Source organism: Salmo salar, chromosome ssa17 (assembly GCF_905237065.1).
Source record: "Salmo salar chromosome ssa17, Ssal_v3.1, whole genome shotgun sequence".
Classification (NCBI taxonomy): Eukaryota; Metazoa; Chordata; class Actinopteri; order Salmoniformes; family Salmonidae; genus Salmo; species Salmo salar.
In genome coordinates this window covers 16,925,899-16,946,895 of record NC_059458.1, presented here as the reverse complement: position 1 = coordinate 16,946,895, position 20,997 = coordinate 16,925,899, and the positions used below count along the sequence as shown (strand labels likewise).

Here is a 20,997-nt window from a genome sequence, read left to right as displayed (position 1 = left end):
CAACTTCTGAGAAACTTGTGGTGCGAAAATGCAGAGAGCAAGATAATCAGACCATGATATTTATTTTGAGGGTAAGACACAAACGCCATGTGCCCCAATGTAATGTAAAAATGTGAATTATAGTAGGATAGACTAGACTATAGGATTAATCCTCATTTATGGATTATGGCTTTAGGTCGATGATTAATCTTTATGCCATGTCCTCACTCGGCCATCTTTAGTTGTGCTTTATTTCAACAAAGCCAAAGTTAGGCTATGCAGCTATACATCACATAGGCCCAACATATGTAGTCTATACAATTAATTTATGATACAAACTTGAGAGATGCAGGTAAAGACCTGGGAAAGACACTTGTATGCACTGGTTTTGCTCATTGGAGCAACATGAGTGCGCAGTCTTAACAGCCACAGGAGCGCATTGGACGGATTAGAGGAGCGGCGGCGAGGGTAATCAGCTGCGAAACTTCTCTCATCCTGCCGCCCGCTCTGACTACAGTTTGGGAATGAGCTGAGCTGCATGCATAATAACACGGCACAGAGAATTGGATTCATTTGCGCGCTCTCTGTCTCTCGCTTTATCTGAACCAAGGCATTCTGGCGATGACAGCATCAAAACACGTGGACCAAGGGTTCACTGTAGGAGTATATTGATGGGACCTATCTCGTGGTTTGTTTTTTTATGGCGCTTAAACTAAACTTCTGAGAAAAGGGTTTCAAAAAAACGCTGCTGCGTTTGTGCAGAGGGGAGATAGAGATGTCATCTGGTCAAGGACTACTGAACGTCTTCTCCTGCTCCACTCCAGCTTCCAAAGCCATCTCCAAAAGGAAGTTGCGACAAACTCGGAGCCTGGACCCTGATATTATAAGGAAATGTGGCACAGAGACAGATGGAACCAATGGGGACCGCTTGGGGTTACCGGGTTTGCGCGTTGAGGAGGCAGGTGCGTTTTCATCCTCGCCAAGCTCCCCTGAGCACCCGATTGCGTTGAAATCAGATCCCCGTTCCAGAAATCTTAGTGTGAAAAAAACACTTTCGTCTTTATCTGGTCCCTCCACACCCTTGAACCTCTCCCCGACATCAAACTTTCCCTTTAACTATGACGTGACTGTGAGGGGCACAAAGCGGAATACCGCGTGGGATTTACCGTTTCTGGTGAGGAGCCCCAGCGTCACTCCAACTGGGACCACGAACACATTATTCTCACCGCGGAGATGGCTTCAGAAGAAGCAGCAACCGTCCAGTTCTCACGCCTATATCGTTTGGAAGTCGGAGGTAAATATGACGATGCGTGCACTCCACGCAATAAAAAATAAGCCTTCATGGTGTTCAAGAGGAATGACATAATGACAACATACTTTTGTCTTTGAGGATTTACAGTGCCCTCAGAAAGTACTTACACCCCTTGACTTTTTCCGCATTTAGCTGTGTTACAGCCTGAATTTAACGTTGATTAAATTTAGATTTTGTGTCACTGACCTACACACAATACCGCGAATTAGGTTTTTAGAAAAGTTTACAAATGAAAAAAAATGAAAAGCTGGAATGTCTTGAGTCAATAAGTATTCAATACCTTTGTTAAGGCAAGGTACAGACACATGCATACGCACACATTGTGATATTGTTGTATAGTGGTATTGAACATTTTGTGTTGTGGATATGTGGTGGTGTAGGGATGTTATATAATTTACTGTTTTATCTTTAGCTCATTCAGTACAAACATAGTTCACTGTTTTATCTTTTGTTTTATATATAATGTGGGTGCTTTGGTGTGTTTGGAATAAAAATATTCCAAAACATGTATCCTGATTGCAGTAAGGCACTAAAATAAAACTGCAATACAATGTGTATGTTTGGGGCAAAGAATACCACTCTTCGTATTTTTAAGCATGGCGATGTCCGCATCATATTATGGATATGCTTGTCAGGAAAGGACTAGGGAGTTTTTTGGGATAAAAAAAAATGGAATAGACACTGGGAGACAAATGTACCTTTCATCAGGCCAATAATTTAAAACACAAGGCCAAACATACACTGGAGTTGAATGTTCCTAAGTGGCCGAGTTACAGTTTTGACTTAAATCGACTTGAAAATCTATGGCAAGACTTATAAATGGCTGTCTAGCAATGATCAACAATCAACTTGATAGAGCTTGAAGAATAAAAAAAAAATAAATGTGCAAATATTTTTCAATCCAGGTGTGCAAAGCTCTTAGACTTACCCAGAAAAACTCACAGCTGTAATCGCTGCTAAAGGTGATTCTATCATGTATTGACTCAGGGGTGTGAATAATTATGTAAATGAGATATTTCTGTATTTCATTTTCAATAAATGTGCAAAAATGTCTAAAGACATATTTTCACTTTGTCATGATGGTATTATTGTGTTTAGATGTGTAAAAAATGTAATCTGTTTTGAATTCAGGCTGTACCACAACAAAATGTGTAACAACTAAAGGGGTATGAAGACTTTCTGAAGGCACTGTATAACGGTCCGGAGTAGGCCTAAAGGCTACACGTGTTTATATTTCTTGTCTTTTGATAATTAGAGATGATTTGTTTCATATTTTCACAGTTAATAAAGGAGGGAGTGCCTTCCGAATGAAGCGTGCATGTAACAGCGTCTGCAGAGTGTCTGCAGCAGTCAGACCCATATTGAAATCCTTACAAAAACATACTTGGGACTTATTTTTAGCAGCGGCTTTATTGGCTGCATATTTGGCAGCTGTCCACATGCTCCAGTCCAGTTGAATGGTGTAATGATGTTTTTTCCCCCCCATCTCTTGTGGACTCCCTTGCTATCTGGGATCCTTGGGACGCTCATACCTGAAGTTTACATTTAAAATGGTTAAGGTAAGGGCTAAAGTAAGGGTTAGGTAAGGGAGGCTGCTTTAGGGAGGAACGGCTCATAATAATTGCTGGAAAGGAGTTAATGGAATGGCATCAAACACATGGAAACCATGTGTTTGATGTATTTGATACCATTCCACCGATTCCGCTCCAGCCATTACAATGAGCCTGCCCTCCCCAATTAAGGTTCCACCAACCTCCTGTGGTTATGGTTAAGGTTAGGATAAAGCAGGGCTCTCCAACCCTCTTCCTGGAGAGCTACCATCCTGTAGGTTTTCACTCCAACCCTAATATAGCGCACCTGATTCTAATAATTAGCTGGTTGATAAGCTGAATCAGGTTAGTCACAGCTGGTGTTGGAGCGAAAACCTACAGGACGATAGCTCTCCAGGAACAGGGTTGGAGTTAAAACCTACAGGACGATAGCTCTCCAGGAACAGGGTTGGAGTTAAAACCTACAGGATGATAGCTCTCCAGGAACAGGGTCGGAGTTAAAACCTACAGGACGATAGCGCTCCAGGAACAGGGTTGGAGTGAAAACCTACAGGACGATAGCTCTCCAGGAACAGGGTTGGAGTTAAAACCTACAGGACGATAGCTCTCCAGGAACAGGGTTGGAGTTAAAACCTACAGGACGATAGCTCTTCAGGAACAGGGTTGGAGTTAAAACCTACAGGACGATAGCTCTCCAGGAACAGGGTTGGAGTTAAAACCTACAGGACGATAGCTCTTCAGGAACAGGGTTGGAGTTAAAACCTACAGGACGATAGCTCTCCAGGAACAGGGTTGGAGTTAAAACCTACAGGACGATAGCTCTCCAGGAACAGGGTTGGAGTTAAAACCTACAGGACGATAGCTCTCCAGGAACAGGGTTGGAGTTAAAACCTACAGGACGATAGCTCTCCAGGAACAGGGTCGGAGTTAAAACCTACAGGACGATAGCGCTCCAGGAACATGGTTGGAGTGAAAACCTACAGGACGATAGCTCTCCAGGAACAGGGTTGGAGTTAAAACCTACAGGACGATAGCTCTCCAGGAACAGGGTTAGAGTTAAAACCTACAGGACGATAGCTCTCCAGGAACAGGGTTGGAGAGCCCTAGGGTAAATGGAGGGGTTAAGCTTAGGGTTAGGGTTGGGACGTCCCAAGGATCCCGTTTAGCGCTAACCCTGGAATTACGCTCATGTAACGATGCTTTGGCAGCACGTGACAACGCGTTTTGATGGCACTGAGATGGGTCTCACCAGTGTGAACTGAACTGTCACGGGGTCAAAGACAGACACATGAAATAAATGAGCTGTCTCACGATTTGCGGACCCTTCCCCATTATGTTGTTGTTCCCCAAACAGGGCAATGAATGTGACATAGACCAATGATTCAGGAAACTCAGTCAGTGTGAATGGTGGGAATTTCCTACATGCCTGAATGTGATTGAATATAATATAATTGAATTCAATTTACATTTAAATCCATTAAACAGAGGCAACAGAAATTATTCCCTTTTTATGTTGACAGTTAAACTATGGTGACTTTGATGTTCTAGGATGCAGGAGTAGAGGCAGTATCTTTCCTGTGACTGGTATTATCCCTTACGAGCTACACTACACAAGTAAGTGGACACCTGCCCGTCGAACATCTTATTCCAAATCATGGGCATTAATATGGAGTTGGTCCCCGCTTTGCTGCTATAACATTATCCACTCTTCTGGGAAGGCTTTCCACTAGATGTTGGAACATTGCTCCAGGTACTTGCTTCTATTCAGCCATAAGAGCATTAGTGAGGTCGGGAACTGATGTTGGGCGATTAGGCCTGCCTCGCAGTCGGCATTCCAATTAATCCAAAAGGTGTCCGCTGGAGTTGAGGTCAGGGCTCTTTACAGGCCAGTCAAGGTCTTCCACACCAATCTCGACAAATCATTTCTGTATGGATTTCGCTTTGTGCATAGGGAATTTTCATGCTGGATCAGGAAAAGGCCTTCCCCAAACTGTTACCACAAAGTTGGAAGTACAGAATCGTCTACAATGTCATTGTATGCTGTAGGTTTAATATTTCCCTTCACTGGAACTAAGGGGCCTTGCCCGAACCATGAAAAACTACCCCAGACCTTTATTCTTCCTCCAACAAACTTTACAGTTGGCACAATGCAATCGGGCAGGTGTCGTTCTTCTGGCGTCCGCCAAACCCAGATTTGTCCGTTGAACTGCCCAATGGTGAAGCGTGATTCATCACTCCAGAGAACGCGTTTCCATTGCTCCAGAGTTCAATGGCGGTGATCTTTACACCACTCCAGCCAATGCTTGGCATTGCACATGGTGATCTTAGGCTTGGGTGTGGCTGCTCGGCCATGGAAACCCATTTCATGAAGCTGAAAAGTTATTGTGCTGACATTACTTCCAGAGGCAGTTTGGAACTCGGTAGTGAGTGTTGCAACCGAGGACAGACGATTTTTACGCGTTTCAGCACTTGGCGGTCCAGTTCTGTGAGCTTGTGTGGCATACCACTTTGCGTCTGAGCCATTGTTGCTCCGAGACGTTTCCAATTCATAATAACAGCGCTTACAGCTTACAGGCAGCTCTAGCAGGGAAGAAATTAGTTGGAAAGGTGGCATCTTATGACGGTGCCACGTTGTTTAAAATACTCAATTCCAAAAGCAACATGTCAGGTTTGCCAGGTATGTCAGGTATATGTCAACAGAAAGGACAGGTAGTTCATCGTTACCAGAAGTTCTAAACTAGTTGACATCAACAGCATATGATGTAACATATAAAGTATTTTGGGTCTCTGATTCAGTTAGGGTGATGAAAAGTGTGTTTTATCTGCTATCTATTATCTCTAGAAGGCTCCTTTGAAGTCTACAATCAATCGTCTACCTGGGTGTAATTGGGTGTTGCCTCCTTGGGTGTGTAATTTCTCATCCCGAAATCCTCGGACAGTACAACCAATCAATCAATAAATAAATCAATCAATAAATCAATCAAATGTATTTATCAAACCCTTTTTACATCAGCAGATGTCACAAAGTGCTTATACAGAAACCCAGCCTAAAACCCCAAGGGCACCTATTGAGAGTACAGGGAACATTAATTGCAAACCGAAAGTGGCAAAGGTGGTTTGGGATTTATGGTTTTTGGATCACTCCCAAGTCCTATCATATTATACACTAACAAGGTCGTAACTCTGTTTTTGGATATCCTACCACTGTATACATTATGTATCATTGAGATAAAGCAGGGTTGCTTCTTCTTCTCCACAATATTCAGATACAGTAGTGGTATCCCACTAGTCTATTCCTACAGACGCTGGCAAGTACAACTAGTGGATACATGCTGTCCTGTATTCAGTTTTTTCCAACATGTTTTTGTCATATCATATTTTGTTTTGTAGCTTGCTTATCTTGTCATAAATTGCCATTTGACAGTCTATCTTTGGATTCCCTTCGTGGGTGTTGGGTGTTGATTAGTGGGTGTTGATTCTATATTGATTCTGTGTCAGATAGGCCTAATGAAATCACAAGATACCGAATGGAACATTTCGACCAACTACTCAGCTAAGAGATTCAGAGTAGAGTAATTATTATTTTCCGATGTGATCCACGAACAGGAAGTGAAACCAGTTTGTTGACGTTTGTGAGGAGCTAGAAGGTTTACATTCAGGACCTATTTTTGGACATCACTTCCATTAATGGTTTAAGAGTGAACGAGTGGAAAGAAGAAAAAGGGGGAAGAGAAGGAGAAAAGCAGTAGCTAGGGTGTCTTAGTTTATCTTATTGAGTCATTCTACTAAAGACACCAGCTTGAAGCTTCAGTCAGGCTATAACAAGAAAAGGCCATTACTGGACATGCTGTATGTTTACTGTTCATGTTCCGTTGTTGCTAAGTAGCCCTGAGACTCATCCAGGCATATATTACTTAATGTAATGCGCATTCTCTACAGATAGCATATGAAGAGTTTATTTCCAATATGCTATATCCACCTATTTTCATTTGTGTTTTTTCATCAGAAATTATTGCTAATGGGTGCCTTCACGTGTGTGTAAAATATTACTGTTCTCAAATTTTAAAATCATAGATTTTAGATGTGTGTAAGAAATAATTATATTTTTGGCAAAACGCTATATTTACATTGTTTAGCTGGAATGGAATGTTCGTATCCTTTATATTTGACTGTGATATGTGGTTGTCTCACAAAGCTATCTTAAGATGAATGCACTTACTGTAAGTCACTCTGGATAAGAGCATCTGCTAAAGGACTCAAATGTAAACTATAAATGTTTTACATGCAAATCTCATATTACTGTATTTAATGATATATCAACAAAAAAAAATATATATTTTAAATATTGATATCAATTTCTTTTGTCTTATTTGCTACATTTGACTGTGTAAAACATAGCAAAGCTACTTATTTCTCTGAGAGTGATGCGGATATAAAGCATTTTGAAAATAATATGATTATTTCTCCCTCTGATATGAAACCAGGAAGTGATAGATTTTAAGCAAATACTGTACATGTCTGTCATTGAACAACCCCATGCCATAGGGAAAAAAACACACCAATCTCTTTTAGAATTTCTTAAAACAATAAAAGCTCATTGACCAACATCTCAGAAAAATTTCTATATAGCGTTTTGGAATGAAACTCTTCATATAGTTCTGGTTGGAGCATGTGCATTTCACTGATATGTCCACATCATACTCATTTAGTATCAGTATGTATTAATTTAGTTACTAGACGTTATCTCAAAGAGGTATTCATAAACTGGCACCATGTCGTTACCCCTTCCCTCCTTACTTGTGATTTATACTGGCAACCCTTTGGTCCATTTAGTTGCAGTTACCTAATGGTTTCTTCCCACTCCTATAAGGTCACAGTAGGATAACATTACTGAGTATTACTGATATACAGTTGAAGTCGGACGTTTTCATACACCTTAGCCAAATACATTTAAACTCAGTTTTTCACAATTCCTGACATTTAATCCTAGTAAAAATTCCCTGTCTGAGGTCAGTTAGGATCACCACTTTATTTTAAGAATGTGAAATATCAGAATGCTAGCAGAGAGAATGATTTATTTCAGCTTTTATTTCTTTCATCACATTCCCAGCGGGTCAGAAGTTTACATACACTCAATTAGTATTTGGTAGCATTACCTTTAAATTGTTTAACTTGGGTCAAATGTTTCGGGTAGCCTTCCACAAGCTTCCCACAATAAGTTGGGTGAATTTTGGCCCATTCCTCCTGACAGAGCTGGTGTAACTGAGTCAGGTTTGTAGACCTCCTTTCTCACACACACTTTTTCAGTTCTGCCCACACATTTTCTATAGGATTGAGGTCAGGGCTTTGTGATGGCCACTCCAATACCTTGACTTTGTTGTCCTTAAGCCATTTTTCCACAACTTTGGAAGTATGCTTGGGGTCATTGTCCATTTGGAAGACCCATTTGCAACCAAGCTTTAACTTCCTGACAGATGTCTTGAGATGTTGCTTCAATATATCCACATAATGTTCCTCTCTCGTGACGCCATCGATTTTGTGAATTACACCAGTCCCTCCTGCAGCAAAGCACCCCCACAACATGATGCTGCTACCCCGTGCTTCATGGTTGGGATGGTGTTCTTCGGCTTGCAAGCATCCCCCTTTTTCCTCCAAACATAACGATGGTCATTATGGCCACACAGTTCTATTTTTGTTTCATCAGACCAGAGGACATTTCTCCAAAAAGTACGATCTTTGTCCCCATGTGCAGTTGCAAACCATAGTCTTCCGTAGTCTGGCTTTTTTTTATAGCGGTTTTGGAGCAGTGGCTTCTTCCTTGCTGAGCGGCCTTTCAGGTTATGTCGATATAGGACTCGTTTTACTGTGGATATACTGTTGAAGTCGGAAGTTTACATACACTTAGGTTGGAGTCATTAAAACTAGTTTTTCAACCACTCCACAAAGTTCTTGTTAACAAACCATAGTTTTGGCAAGTCGGTTAAAACATCTACTTTGTGCATGACACAAGTAATTTTTCTAACAATTGTTTACAGACAGATTATTTCACTTCTAATTCACTGTATCACAATTCCAGTGGATCAGAAGTTTACATACACTAAGTTGACTGTGCCTTTAAACAGCTTGGAAAATTCCAGAAAATGATGTCATGGCTTTAGAAGCTTCTATTAGGCTAATTGACATCATTTGAGTCATTTGGAGGTGTACCTGTGGATGTATATCAAGGTCTACCTTCAAACTCAGTGCCTCTTTGCTTGACATCATGGGAAAATCAAAAGAAATCAGCCAAGATCTCAGAAAAAAGGTTGTAGACCTCCACAAGTCTGGTTCATCCTTGGGAGCAATTTCCAAACGCCTGAAGGTACCACGTTCATCTGTACAAACAATAGTACTCAAGTATAAACAACATGGGACCACACAGCTGTCATACCGCTCAGGAAGGAGACGCGTTCTGTCTCCTGGAAATGAATGTGCAAAAAAGTGCAAATCAAGTGCACATCAATCCCAGAACAACAGCAAAGGACCTTGTGAAGATGCTGGAGGAAACAGGTCCAAAAGTATATATATCCACAGTAAAACGAGTCCTATATCGACATAACCTGAAAGGCCGCTCAGCAAGGAAGAAGCCACTGTTTCAAAACCGCCATAGAAAAGCCAGACTACGGTTTGCAATTGCACATGGGGTCAAATATTGTACCTTTTGGAGAAATGTCCTCTGGTCTGATGAAACAAAAATAGAACTGTTAGGCCATAATGCCTTGAGGGCAAAAACAAATGTGAATGGTTTATTTAGGCGAGAAATGTGATGGGTTAAGTATAGACGTAATCCCAATTGTTTAATGTTAGGGTTAGGGGTGAGGTTAAGTTTGTGCAATCACTGTTAGTGTAAGATTGAATAAGGAAAACTCCTCTGAGCTACAGGTTGGTTGATGCTCAGTGCCACTTTAGACAGTTTTCACTGTATAATGTACATGTTGTAGTCTAGTTGGCATAAACAGAGACAGACACCCAGAGAGACATTCTCCAGTCAAAACCTCCAGTCAAATCAATTAAGACCATGTGTTCAAAGACCATTGATAACTGCCCGTACCTGTTCAAAGACTGCAGACTGCAGGTCTAACTGGATGCATATGTTCAAAGAAGGTAGGTAGATATTCTGTACTGGACGTGTACTGAGCGTGTCTCCTCAGTATAGTCATCGTGAGGTCTGTCTTCAAGCTACAGTGCTGTTTAGGCGAGTCCAGTTGATTGATCACACATTGTGATGGATCACACTGGGATCTTTTAGGAAAGGGTTTTGATTTCAACTCGATCTTGCCTAAAAGCTACCCCACCTTACACTCTGCACATACGCACGCACACACACACACACGCACGCACGCACTCCCACACACACAATTTTTTTTTAAAGAGGGGGGGGTGACGACCTTGACAGAGACATCTCCGGAATGTTTTTCAGAGTGTGTAGTAGCGTCTGGATTGGTTCAACCTGCCATCCCTTTTGCCCACTTCGCTTTTTCACTCAGTGCTGAATCGCAGCTCTGTCTCAGCTCGAAAATAAGTCTCAGTGAATGTCACCTGACAATTCTTGTTCCCTGGCCGGACTTCAATCAAATGATGAAGCTAACTGGAGAAAGAAGGCAGTGCGTCTGCACGCCACACCAGCAGAAATAACTGGTTCTCACTTTTTCCCCCTTGCATACTTCTCCTTGGGGAAATCAACCGTGGATTTGCGTCTGCGAATCTGCTGCCGCTAGAGTTCTAATTTAATTTCACGCAGAATGTAATTTGTTGTGGTAGTTGCTATTGTTGACCGACACCATGCTATCTGGGTCAGATTGTTATTTAGAGTTGTTGCTTGCATTTTATATCACTATTATTTATCAGTCAATTACAGATGCTATCTGACTGAAAAAGTGGACCCTAAGACAAACAAAATCCTAGAAGCGAAGATAGCATGTTTTTGGATTTGTGTATGAAGGGGACTATTTGTTGGTTTATCAGGAGACACATTGACACACCATTCCTACAACTACTAGCCTGGTCCCAGGTCTCTGTGATCTTCTGACTCTTATCCTATGACAAGACAGCACAAACAGATCTGGGGCCAGGCTATACAACTACTGCTAGCCCACCATCACCGATAGGCTACTGACTTTTGGCTTCTGCATTATCTCAAGATGGTTCCCTCAGGTGATACACGGAGTGAAGTGCTCCTGCTGTCTCTGTGAGAGAAACAGTGGCATGTTTATGCAGTAGAAAATCATACTAGGATGATGTTTTACAGCTTGGAGAAATGAAAATAACCATCGTCTGTTCTCCCTGTCAGGAGAGGAAAACATTCAAAACTGTGGTTTTGTTCAGACACAGGAGTTGGATGCCACGAGGGGCTGCCTGACAAATACGATCTGGCTGAGGGTGATCATTTAGTTAGTTTGTAATATTGAATGATGGATTTTTGTACGATTTTCAGTTCTTTAAAAAGTTTTTGGGTGCTATGTTTCACAACTGTAGTGTGAAATGTATACTGTTTATTAGCAGTCATTTCACTAAACAAATGGAATTTTTGGACATGGTTTTGGTTTATTAATTGTCTATATGGAAAGTGATCTCTCCTTTGAGAAAAAGGGGTATCTACTGAAATAGAACCACATGTAAAGTAAATATTCATTTCCGTTGCCAAATCTCAGTGTCTGTTGCCAATTAAGTCTCTCCTACAAGGACTCACACATTAATGTGGTCAGTCATGGGAAAAGCATGTATATGATTTAAGCCATTTCAATCCCTTACACTCCTCCAATATAAGTGTTTGTACTGGGTATTGGGTTCATGAATTCAATTTATTTAGTCATTTTGTTGAATATGAACTGTGGCAATCTGTTATACAAAGGCTAAATCTTCACATGGAGAAATTCACAAACAATATATTTCAAACAGAGCTGGGCTTTCAGCCCATGTGAAATAGAATAGGGGCTGTGTAAGAGGCCCTCCATTCCCCTCAAGTCAATATCACTGATTACCATGTTTGTGGCTGTTCAGTAGAACACGCATATAGACTACCTACACACTTGCTCAAGATCACAAAGCTTGGAGAGTTGGACTCACGTATTTTGCTCTACGGTTATTACCATCTTGCATGCCAACTGGGAGACTAGTTTAGAGGCGTTTCTGTTTCTCTGTGCCTCTGTTCATCTGTAATAGAGGGCCGTACGGGCCGGCCCTTCTGCCAGCGGGACCTGTAGACTTCATCAGGCCGAGGAAGTCGAGCCGTTTTCATTTCCTGTCACTATTAGAGAATGAGCCTGAAGGAAGGAAGCGTTTTATAGGCCAGGTCTACTTCTGTCGGTCAGAAGGGTTTAATAAGATACATTCTATTTGACACACAAGTTGTGTGTCCGGCTACAGTATGTTTCCATTTCACAATAGGCTACTGCTGTTTGAGATTCACATATTGTTTCAAGTGACTTTTTATATGTGAATTTATTTGCGATGTGAATTATATCTTATTTGGAGAGAGAAGCCTGAAAACAAGTGTCATTAACAAATTATTACAACAATAAGTCTTCATTTACCTGCTTCCTGGCTCCAGCCTCACTCGTCCATGGCTGCTTCCTAGCTTCCACCTCACTCGTCCACGGCTGCTTCCTTGCTCCAGCCTCACTCGTCCACGGCTGCTTCCTTGCTCCAGCCTCACTCGTCCACGGCTGCTTCCTTGCTCCAGCCTCACTCGTCCACGGCTGCTTCCTTGCTCCAGCCTCACTCGTCCACGGCTGCTTCCTTGCTCCAGCCTCACTCGTCCACGGCTGCTTCCTGGCTCCAGCCTCACTCGTCCACGGCTGCTTCCTAGCTCCAGCCTCACTCGTCCACGGCTGCTTCCTAGCTCCAGCCTCACTCGTCCACGGCTGCTTCCTAGCTCCAGCCTCACTCGTCCACGGCTGCTTCCTAGCTCCAGCCTCACTCGTCCACGGCTGCTTCCTGGCTTCAGCCTCATTCGTCCATGGCTGCTTCCTAGCTTCCACCTCACTCGTCCACGGCTGCTTCCTAGCTTCCACCTCACTCGTCCACGGCTGCTTCCTAGCTCCAGCCTCACTTGTCCACGGCTTCTTCCTAGCTCCAGCCTCAGAGAAGGGTGGAAGAGTTGTTTGGATTTCCAGTCCATTGATGCATGGGACCCTGACGAAAAAGGGTGACTGCCCACAGTTCCCAATCCTCTCCTCTGGCTTCACACTCAGCTAAATTCCAGCTATTTCTGCTCTATTTTTTCACCCTGCTTTCCCAGGCCTGTTGTTACTTAGAATAACCAAGGCAGTGGTGTCAGAAACACACAGTAGTCTGAATGGCATACGGACGTTTATGCTGTAGAACTACTAGGTCCCCTCCATTCAGTTACGTCTATAGGAGCCTTGGCTCACTGTTAGAAAGATAAATATGGCTTGTTTTGAATTGACCATTTGATTGATGTTGTGATTGATGTAGATGGGAGGATACAGTGGCTTCAGTTTAATCCTATGTTGATATAGGATCATGCTGACATTTAATCAAGTCCACAGAATGAGCTTGTGGAATAAGTGACACAGTTATGCCTAGCAACATTGTCATGTCGCGGATTCCATATTCAGATGTTTGAGTTGGGAATCAATTCGTAGCTAAACAAACTCTACAGGCGGCCTGTGATATGGTTCAGTGCGTTCTCATCCAAGTGAACATAGAATCTAATGTTCTGTCCTAGACCGCTCTCTGATTGACTCGGGTCAAAAGAGGGGTAAGTCAGTGTGAGGAGGCCCACGTGAGGAACCCTGTCAAAACTCATCAGCCTGCTACTGTATGCTAATATCCTGAGGCGCAGCGGTCTAAGGCACTGCATCTCAGTGCCAGGGGCGTCACTGCAGTCCCTGGTTTGAATCCAGGCTGCATCACATCCGGCCGTGATTGGGAGTTCCATCGGGCGGCGCACAATTGGCCCAGCATCTTCCAGGTTTTGGCCGACGTAGGCCGTCATTGTAAACAAGAATTTGTTCTTAACTGACCTGCTTAGTTAAATAAAGGTTAAATATGCATACTACCTCTACCATATTGAAACTGCTGATATTAGCCCACTACCACTTTCATGCTGCTACTTCTACTTGTACCACTGGCAATTGATACTGTTACCACTACTTTTACTTATGTTGTCATTGGATACACATGTATCTGTAATAACAACTGAGCATACAGACCTCTCTACCTAACCCCTGGAGTCTCTCTCTCTCTCTCTCTCTCTCTCTTCTCTGCTCCCTTTCTCCGTTCTGCCTGTTCAGTGCTGTGCCCTGACCTCTGGTTTCCGTGCCAGCCGACTGGGCTGGGCCCTCTTCCTCCTCCGGTATCGTAGCGTTCTTCACTGCACTTAATCACATGGACGAAGCTCACAAACAATCCTTAGTTGTGGGTCGAGAAATATCAGAGTCCGCCTTACTCATCAACCATGTGCCAGTTTTGTTCAATCAAATAGTCCGGCTAACTGACAACCTCTATCCAGTTAAATGGACCCCACTGCTACCAGTACAATCCAACACAAGCTAACTGCAACCCCTGTATGACAACATATAGCTAGACCCCAGCAATCATTGCGCCCATATATCCTACCTGAACAGATCACAGAGTCTAACTAACTTGTGGTCCTTTTGGCCTATCCATCCTAAGTAATGATGGGAGACTCTGTGACACTCTGTGAACTTGTGTGTCAGACAGGCAGAGCCCAGCAGCTGAAGAAGCTCCACATTTAAACACAGGGACGTTGCAGAGCTAGTCAACTAACAAGACATTACTCAGCTAGGCTACAGTGTAGCTAACTCTATCGCTCCTGAGAGAGAGAGGACCTTATCAGTGTGTTCCCCCTTCACTCCCATTGGCCGGCAGAGCTCAGAGGCGACAGGTTTATCTGCTGTTGTACAGACTTGGTCTTGGAAATAATTAACCAATAAGGCACGAGGGGGCGTGGTATATGGCCAATATACCACGGCTAAGTGCTGTTCTTATGCACGACGCAACGAGCAGTGCCTGGATACAGCCTTTAGCCGTGGTATATTGGCCATACACCACAAACTCCCGAGGTGCCTTATTGTTATTATAAATTGGTTACCAATGTAATTAGAGCAGTATAAATACATGTTTTGTCATACCTGTGGTATACGGTCTGATATACCATGGCTGTCAGCCAATCAGCATTCAGGGCTCGAACCACCCAGTTTATAATTTAAAATAACTCGCAACTTTAGTAGGATTGTCGTTAGAGACCATGACAAAGTATTGTAATAGCTATTGTAGCTATTGTAGCTTATACGTTATGTGATAATTACGAAAACATCCAACAGTAGCGGTGTCCAAGCAAGATGGCGTCCGATGTGAAACTGAAATGTGCAAAAGTGTTTGGGATTCTAAAAATAAGAGGCACATATTTGCTTGGGTTTTCTAATTCAGGTCTTTGCCTGACCTGAATGCCTCCCAGCAGAAATAGTAATGGTTGTGTAAATATTGCGCCTCAGATGTAGGCCAAACAGACTCTCTAACCAGAAGACCTTTCACCCTGAACTCTGTCAGACAGCAAGGAAGCCTAACAAAACATGAAGCAAGAGGCATTTTAGTACCAGCAGCCATAGCCTCTGCAGCTATTAATAGAAAATAGCTTCAGACTATTTTGTTGCTCTCCGGACGGCCTACGTTTGAGTAACAGGGCGATGGGTTTAGTGTGTGTGTGTGTGTGTCAACTATATAGTAAATGTCCATGTGAACGTGGTAGTGGAGCAGTTGGTATCAATATACAGTAGGTGTTTCATTGTAGAGTTTTCTGGCCTAATGTCTCAGGCCAGTACACACTGGAAGCTATGTGAGTACGATAGGAAAAGAACACCTCGTTATAGTGTGTGTGTGTGTATGCCCTGAAGCTGATTTGATAATTGATCATGTTCAGTTTGACCTTTTAGTGCAGTGTGTGTGTGTGTCTGCAGTGCTAGAACCGTGGAATAATTGATATGAGAGTTACATTGGTATGTACAGCTACGTGGTAGTTTTGATGTTGCTTAGGTCAGTGAAGTCACACAAAAGTGCATTCGAGGAGACTACCCATCTGCAATAATTGGTTAACATATTCCAGATAAATAGTTTCTTCTAGAGTACTTCTCTGTGACAATGCGGAGGAAAGGAGTGTCTCATTTGGCAATGTAACCCTTTAACTCCACCTAGTGGTATTCATTTCAATGTGGCCGAGTTGGGAGATTGACTGGAACGCATCCAGAGTGAAAGAAACAAAATGGAATGTTGAGAAATAGGTGTAGGTTGCTGTGTTAACCAGACGGGGGTGCTGTTGACACCTCCCATCCCCTATTACAGCCTCACTCAATGCTTGCTGAACAGAATGCAGAGTCTACAGCTGCAATGACATTTGGTATAATCCAGCAGAACACAGTCAGTGTGAATGAGCTGAGCTCCCGGGTGGCCTGTGGTTACAGCTGTGCCCAGCTGCCCGCCCTCCCCTCCTCTGGCTAACCTGCCATGAATATCTCTCTGGTTTTAATGACTCATTGGATTGTAACCCCTACACATGATCATGCTGTTACAACATAATATTATTGTTTAAGAGTGTGAATTATGGTAATACTATGGCCAGAGAATAAAGTACTAACGAGTTACTCAGTGGGTATTCACATCATGTCCAGGCATGGATCCCTTACCCTACTGCTGGGTCCCTTTCCAGAAGCCTGGTGCTGTGACGTTACGTGGGTGTGTGTGTGTGTGTGTGTGTGTCTGTGTGTCTGTGTGTGTGTGTGTGTGTGTGTGTGTGTGTGTGTGTGTGTGTGTGTGTGTGTGTGTGTGTGTGTGTGTGTGTGTGTGTGTGTGTGTGTGTGTGAGAGTGAGAGTGAGGGAGAGAATGTGTGTGCATAACTGCGGTGTGTATCCTGGCCTCCAGATGTGAGAGCAGTGTAGGATAGTGATGGGAAAAGGTCTCTACAGTTACATGTCGGGATATTATTTTTGATGATATATTGTATCTTTTTGACAATATTACAATATTATTTTTGATGATATATTGTATCTTTTTGATAATATTACAATATTCTTTTTGAGCTAGTTGGCTGCAGCTGCACCAAAACGTCAGTATTTTTTTCTTCATACCTTGTTCTTTTTAAATAGGAAGCCAATTCGTTGTCAGCACTTTTATTTTCATGACTGATAAAAACGTGTTTTTTTTCAGGGCTCTCTCTTGTCCCTCTGCAGCAGAAATATGGTGAGAAATATGTTTGGAACATCAAATCGCAATAAAATCACGGTTTTGAATCACCATACATCACCTAAGTATTGTGATAATATCATATTGTGAGGTCCCTGGTAATTCCCAGCCCTAGCATAGGATCGAGTTCACCAGGGTTAGGGTCGAGTTCACCAGGGTTAGGGTCGAGTTCACCAGGGTTATGATCAAGTTCCCCAGGGTTAGGGTCGAGTTCACCAGGGTTAGGGTCGAGTTCACCAGGGTTAGGGTCAAGTTCACCAGGGTTAGGGTCAAGTTCCCCAGGGTTAGGGTCGAGTTCCCCAGGGTTAGGGTCGAGTTCACCAGGGTTAGGGTCGAATTCACCAGGGTCGAGTTCACCAGGGTTAGGGTCGAATTCACCAGGGTTAGGGTTGAGTTCACCAGGGTTAGGGTCGAATTCACCAGGGTTAGGATCAAGTTCCCCAGGGTTAGGGTCGAGTTCACCAGGGTTAGGGTCGAGTTCACCAGGGTTAGAGTTGAGTTCACCAGGGTTTGGGTCGAGTTCCCCAGTGTTAGGGTTGAGTTCACCAGGGTTAGGGTTGAGTTCACCAGGGTTAGGGTTGAGTTCACCATGGGTGAATAGAAGGTAACATGGGAGACTTTGTAGGAGAGTGACTATTATTATTGCACAAACGAGCGGTGGAGGAGTCAGTTGAAACAGGAAGAGCAGGGGAGCTGAGGTAACAAACTGACAACCTTCAGTATGTTGTTTTACTAATGCTGATGGAGGGCTATATTCTTATGTCCACATAGAAAAGTAAGTGATATGGCACACTCTGCATGGTCTGGTCTGCAACCCTGTGTAGTATTCTAATATTTCAAGTGGGTGCTGAAATATTTACTTACTTAGGATAATGTATGGATGTGTCACCTTGCTGTATTGCATTGTATTCTAACACATTTTCATTTTCCACATTTTCCCCTCTCCTCCTTTTATCTCTCCTTTTCCTCCTTTCATCTCTCTATCGTCCATCCCTCACTTTATTCAGATGGCGTGTCCTTAAGTCACAGCATGTGACCCAAATGGCATCCTATTCCCTATATAGCGCACTACTTTTGACAAGAGCCTTATGGCCCCTTTTCCAAATGAATGCACTATATAGGGAATAGGCTGACATTTGGGACATACCCACAGTCTCCATGTTAGTAGCTAATTAAATGGACGGCAGAAAGAAGCTGTTCTTTTGTTATCTTGGTTACAGAGGTAAACAGCGCCTGTGTCTGTTCCTCATTTTTATGCTGTTCCAACATAATATTATTGTTTAAGAGTGTGAATTATGGTAATACTATGGCCAGAGAATAAAGTACTAACGAGTTACTGAGTGGGTATACACATCATATCCAGGCATGGATCCCTTACCCTACTGCTGGGTCCCTTCCCAGAAGCCTGGTGCTGTGACGTTACATGTGTGTGTGTGTGTGTGTGTGTGTGTGTGTGTGTGTGTGTGTGTGTGTGTGTGTGTGTGTGTGTGTGTGTGTGTGTGTGTGTGTGTGTGTGTGTGTGTGTGTGTGTGTGTGTGTGTATAACTGTGGTGTGTATCCTGGCCTCCAGATGTGAGAGCAGTGTAGGGTAGTGATGGGAAAAGATCTCTACAGTTACAGGTCGGGATATTATTTTTGATGATATATTGTATATTTTTGACAATATTATTTTTGATGATATATTGTAACTTTTTGACAATATTACAATATTATTTTTGATGATATATTGTAACTTTTTGACAATATTACAATATTATTTTTGATGATATATTGTATCTTTTTGATAATATTACAATATTATTTTTGATGATATATTGTATCTTTTTGACAATATTATTTTTGAGCTAGTTGGCTGCAGCTGCACCAAAACGTCAGTATTTTTTCTTCAAAGCTTGTTTTCCATCTTCTTTTTAAATAGGGAGCAAATTCATTGTCAGCACTTTTAATTTCATGAATGATAAAAACGTGTTTTCTCAGGGCTCTCTCTTGTCCCTCTGCAGCAGACATATGGTGAGCAATATGTTTGGAACATCAAATCTCAATAGTCCCGTGTGGCTCAGTTGGTAGAGCATGGTGTTTGCAATGCCAGGGTTGTGGGTTCGATTCCCACGGGGGACCAGTACGGAGAAAAAAATGTATGAAATGTATGCATTCACTACTGTAAGTCCCTCTGGATAAGAGCGTCTGCTAAATGACTAAAATGTAAATAAAATCACAGTTTTGAGTCACCATACATGTCTTATCGGCACCTAAGTATCGTGATAATATCATATTGTGAGGTCCATGGTAATTCCCAGCCCAAGCATAGGGTCGAGTTCCCCAGGGTTAGGGTCGAGTTCCCCAGGGTTAGGGTCGAGTTCCCCAGGGTTAGGGTCGAATTCCCCAGGGTTAGGGTCGAGTTCCCCAGGGTTAGGGTCGAGTTCCCCAGGGTTAGGGTCGAGTTCCCCAGGGTTAGGGTCGAATTCCCCAGGGTTAGGGTCGAGTTCCCCAGGGTTAGGGTCGAGTTCCCTAGGGTTAGGGTCGAGTTCACCAGGGTTAGGGTCGAGTTCCCCAGGGTTAGGGTTGAGTTCACCATGGGTGAATAGAAGGTAACATGGGAGACTTTGTAGGAGAGTGACTATTATTATTGCACAAACGAGCGGTGGAGGAGTCAGTTGAAACAGGAAGAGCAGGGGAGCTGAGGTAACAAACTGACAACCTTCAGTATGTTGTTTTACTAATGCTGATGGAGGGCTATAATCTTATGTCCACATAGAAAAAGAAGTGATATGGCACACTCTGCAACCCTGTGTAGTATTCTAATATTTCAAGTGGGTGCTGAAATATTTACTTACTTAGGATAATGTATGGATGTGTCACCTTGCTGTATTGCATTGTATTCTAACACATTTTCATTTTCCACATTTTCCCCTCTCCTCCTCTCCAACCTTTTATCTCTCCCTTCCCTCCTATCGTCCATCCCTCACTTTATTCAGATGGCGTGTTCTCCTTAAGTCACAGCATGTGTCCCAAATGGCACCCTATTCCCTATATAGTGCACTACTTTTACATTTACATTTTTACATTTTAGTCATTTAGCAGACGCTCTTATCCAGAGCGACTTACAGTAGTGAATGCATACATTTCATACATTATATATATATTTTTTTCTGTGCTGGCCCCCCGTGCGGAATCGAACCCACAACCCTTGTGTTGCAAACACCATGCTCTACCAACTGAGCTACAGGGACAAGAGCCTTATGGCCCCTTTTCCAAATGAATGCATTATATAGGGAATAGGCTGACATTTGGGACGTAACCACAGTCTCCATGTTAGTAGCTAATTAAATAGACGGCAGAAAGAAGCTGTCCTTTTGTTATCTTGGTTACAGAGGTAAACATAGCGCCTGTGTCTATTCCTCTTTTCCCTCCCTCCCTCCCTCCCTCCCTCCCTCCCTCCCTCCCTCCCTTGCACTCACACTGTTTTGGAAGGGATCATAGACCCTCGTCATACCAGAGCAGGGTCTGAAGAGCGCTGACGCACTTCAGTGTTCTTGTGTGTGTGTGTGTGTGTGTGTGTATGTATGTATGTATGTATGTATGTGTGTGTGTGTGTGTGTGTGTGTGTGTGTGTGTGTGTGTGTGTGTGTGTGTGTGTGTGTGTGTGTGTGTGTGTGTGTGTGTGTGTGTGTGTGTCTGTTTTAGCAGTTGGATAAACTTGATGATGTGCTCATGTTCTAGCCAAGTGTTTGATAAACCTTTAAATGCCCTTGTTATGATTTTAGAAAAGACTAGAGCCATAGATTGCTCTAGAGTCTAAAATGTCATCATTCTACCCAAAGCCCAGTGCACTGGGGGAATGTGTGCAGAATAAACACACTGAAATAGTCCCCCTAGTGCCCACTTTACTGTGC

At 42.9% G+C, this 20,997-nt stretch overlaps 1 protein-coding gene across 2 annotated transcripts in view; it reads left to right on the top strand.

Annotated features, from left to right (window-relative positions):
• Window positions 1-471: 471 nt before the first annotated feature.
• Window positions 472-20,997, top strand: part of LOC106575282 (rho GTPase-activating protein 6) — a 79,769-nt gene continuing 59,243 nt past the window's right edge. Inside the window, exon 1 of one of the 2 annotated variants that reach the window (XM_014151712.2) lies at window positions 472-1,273. In XM_014151712.2, coding sequence (XP_014007187.2) covers window positions 755-1,273 — 519 coding nt within the window. In that variant the 5' untranslated portion in view covers window positions 472-754. The remainder of the gene's footprint in view (window positions 1,274-20,997) is intronic. The other variant, XM_014151711.2, reaches the window with a different exon arrangement.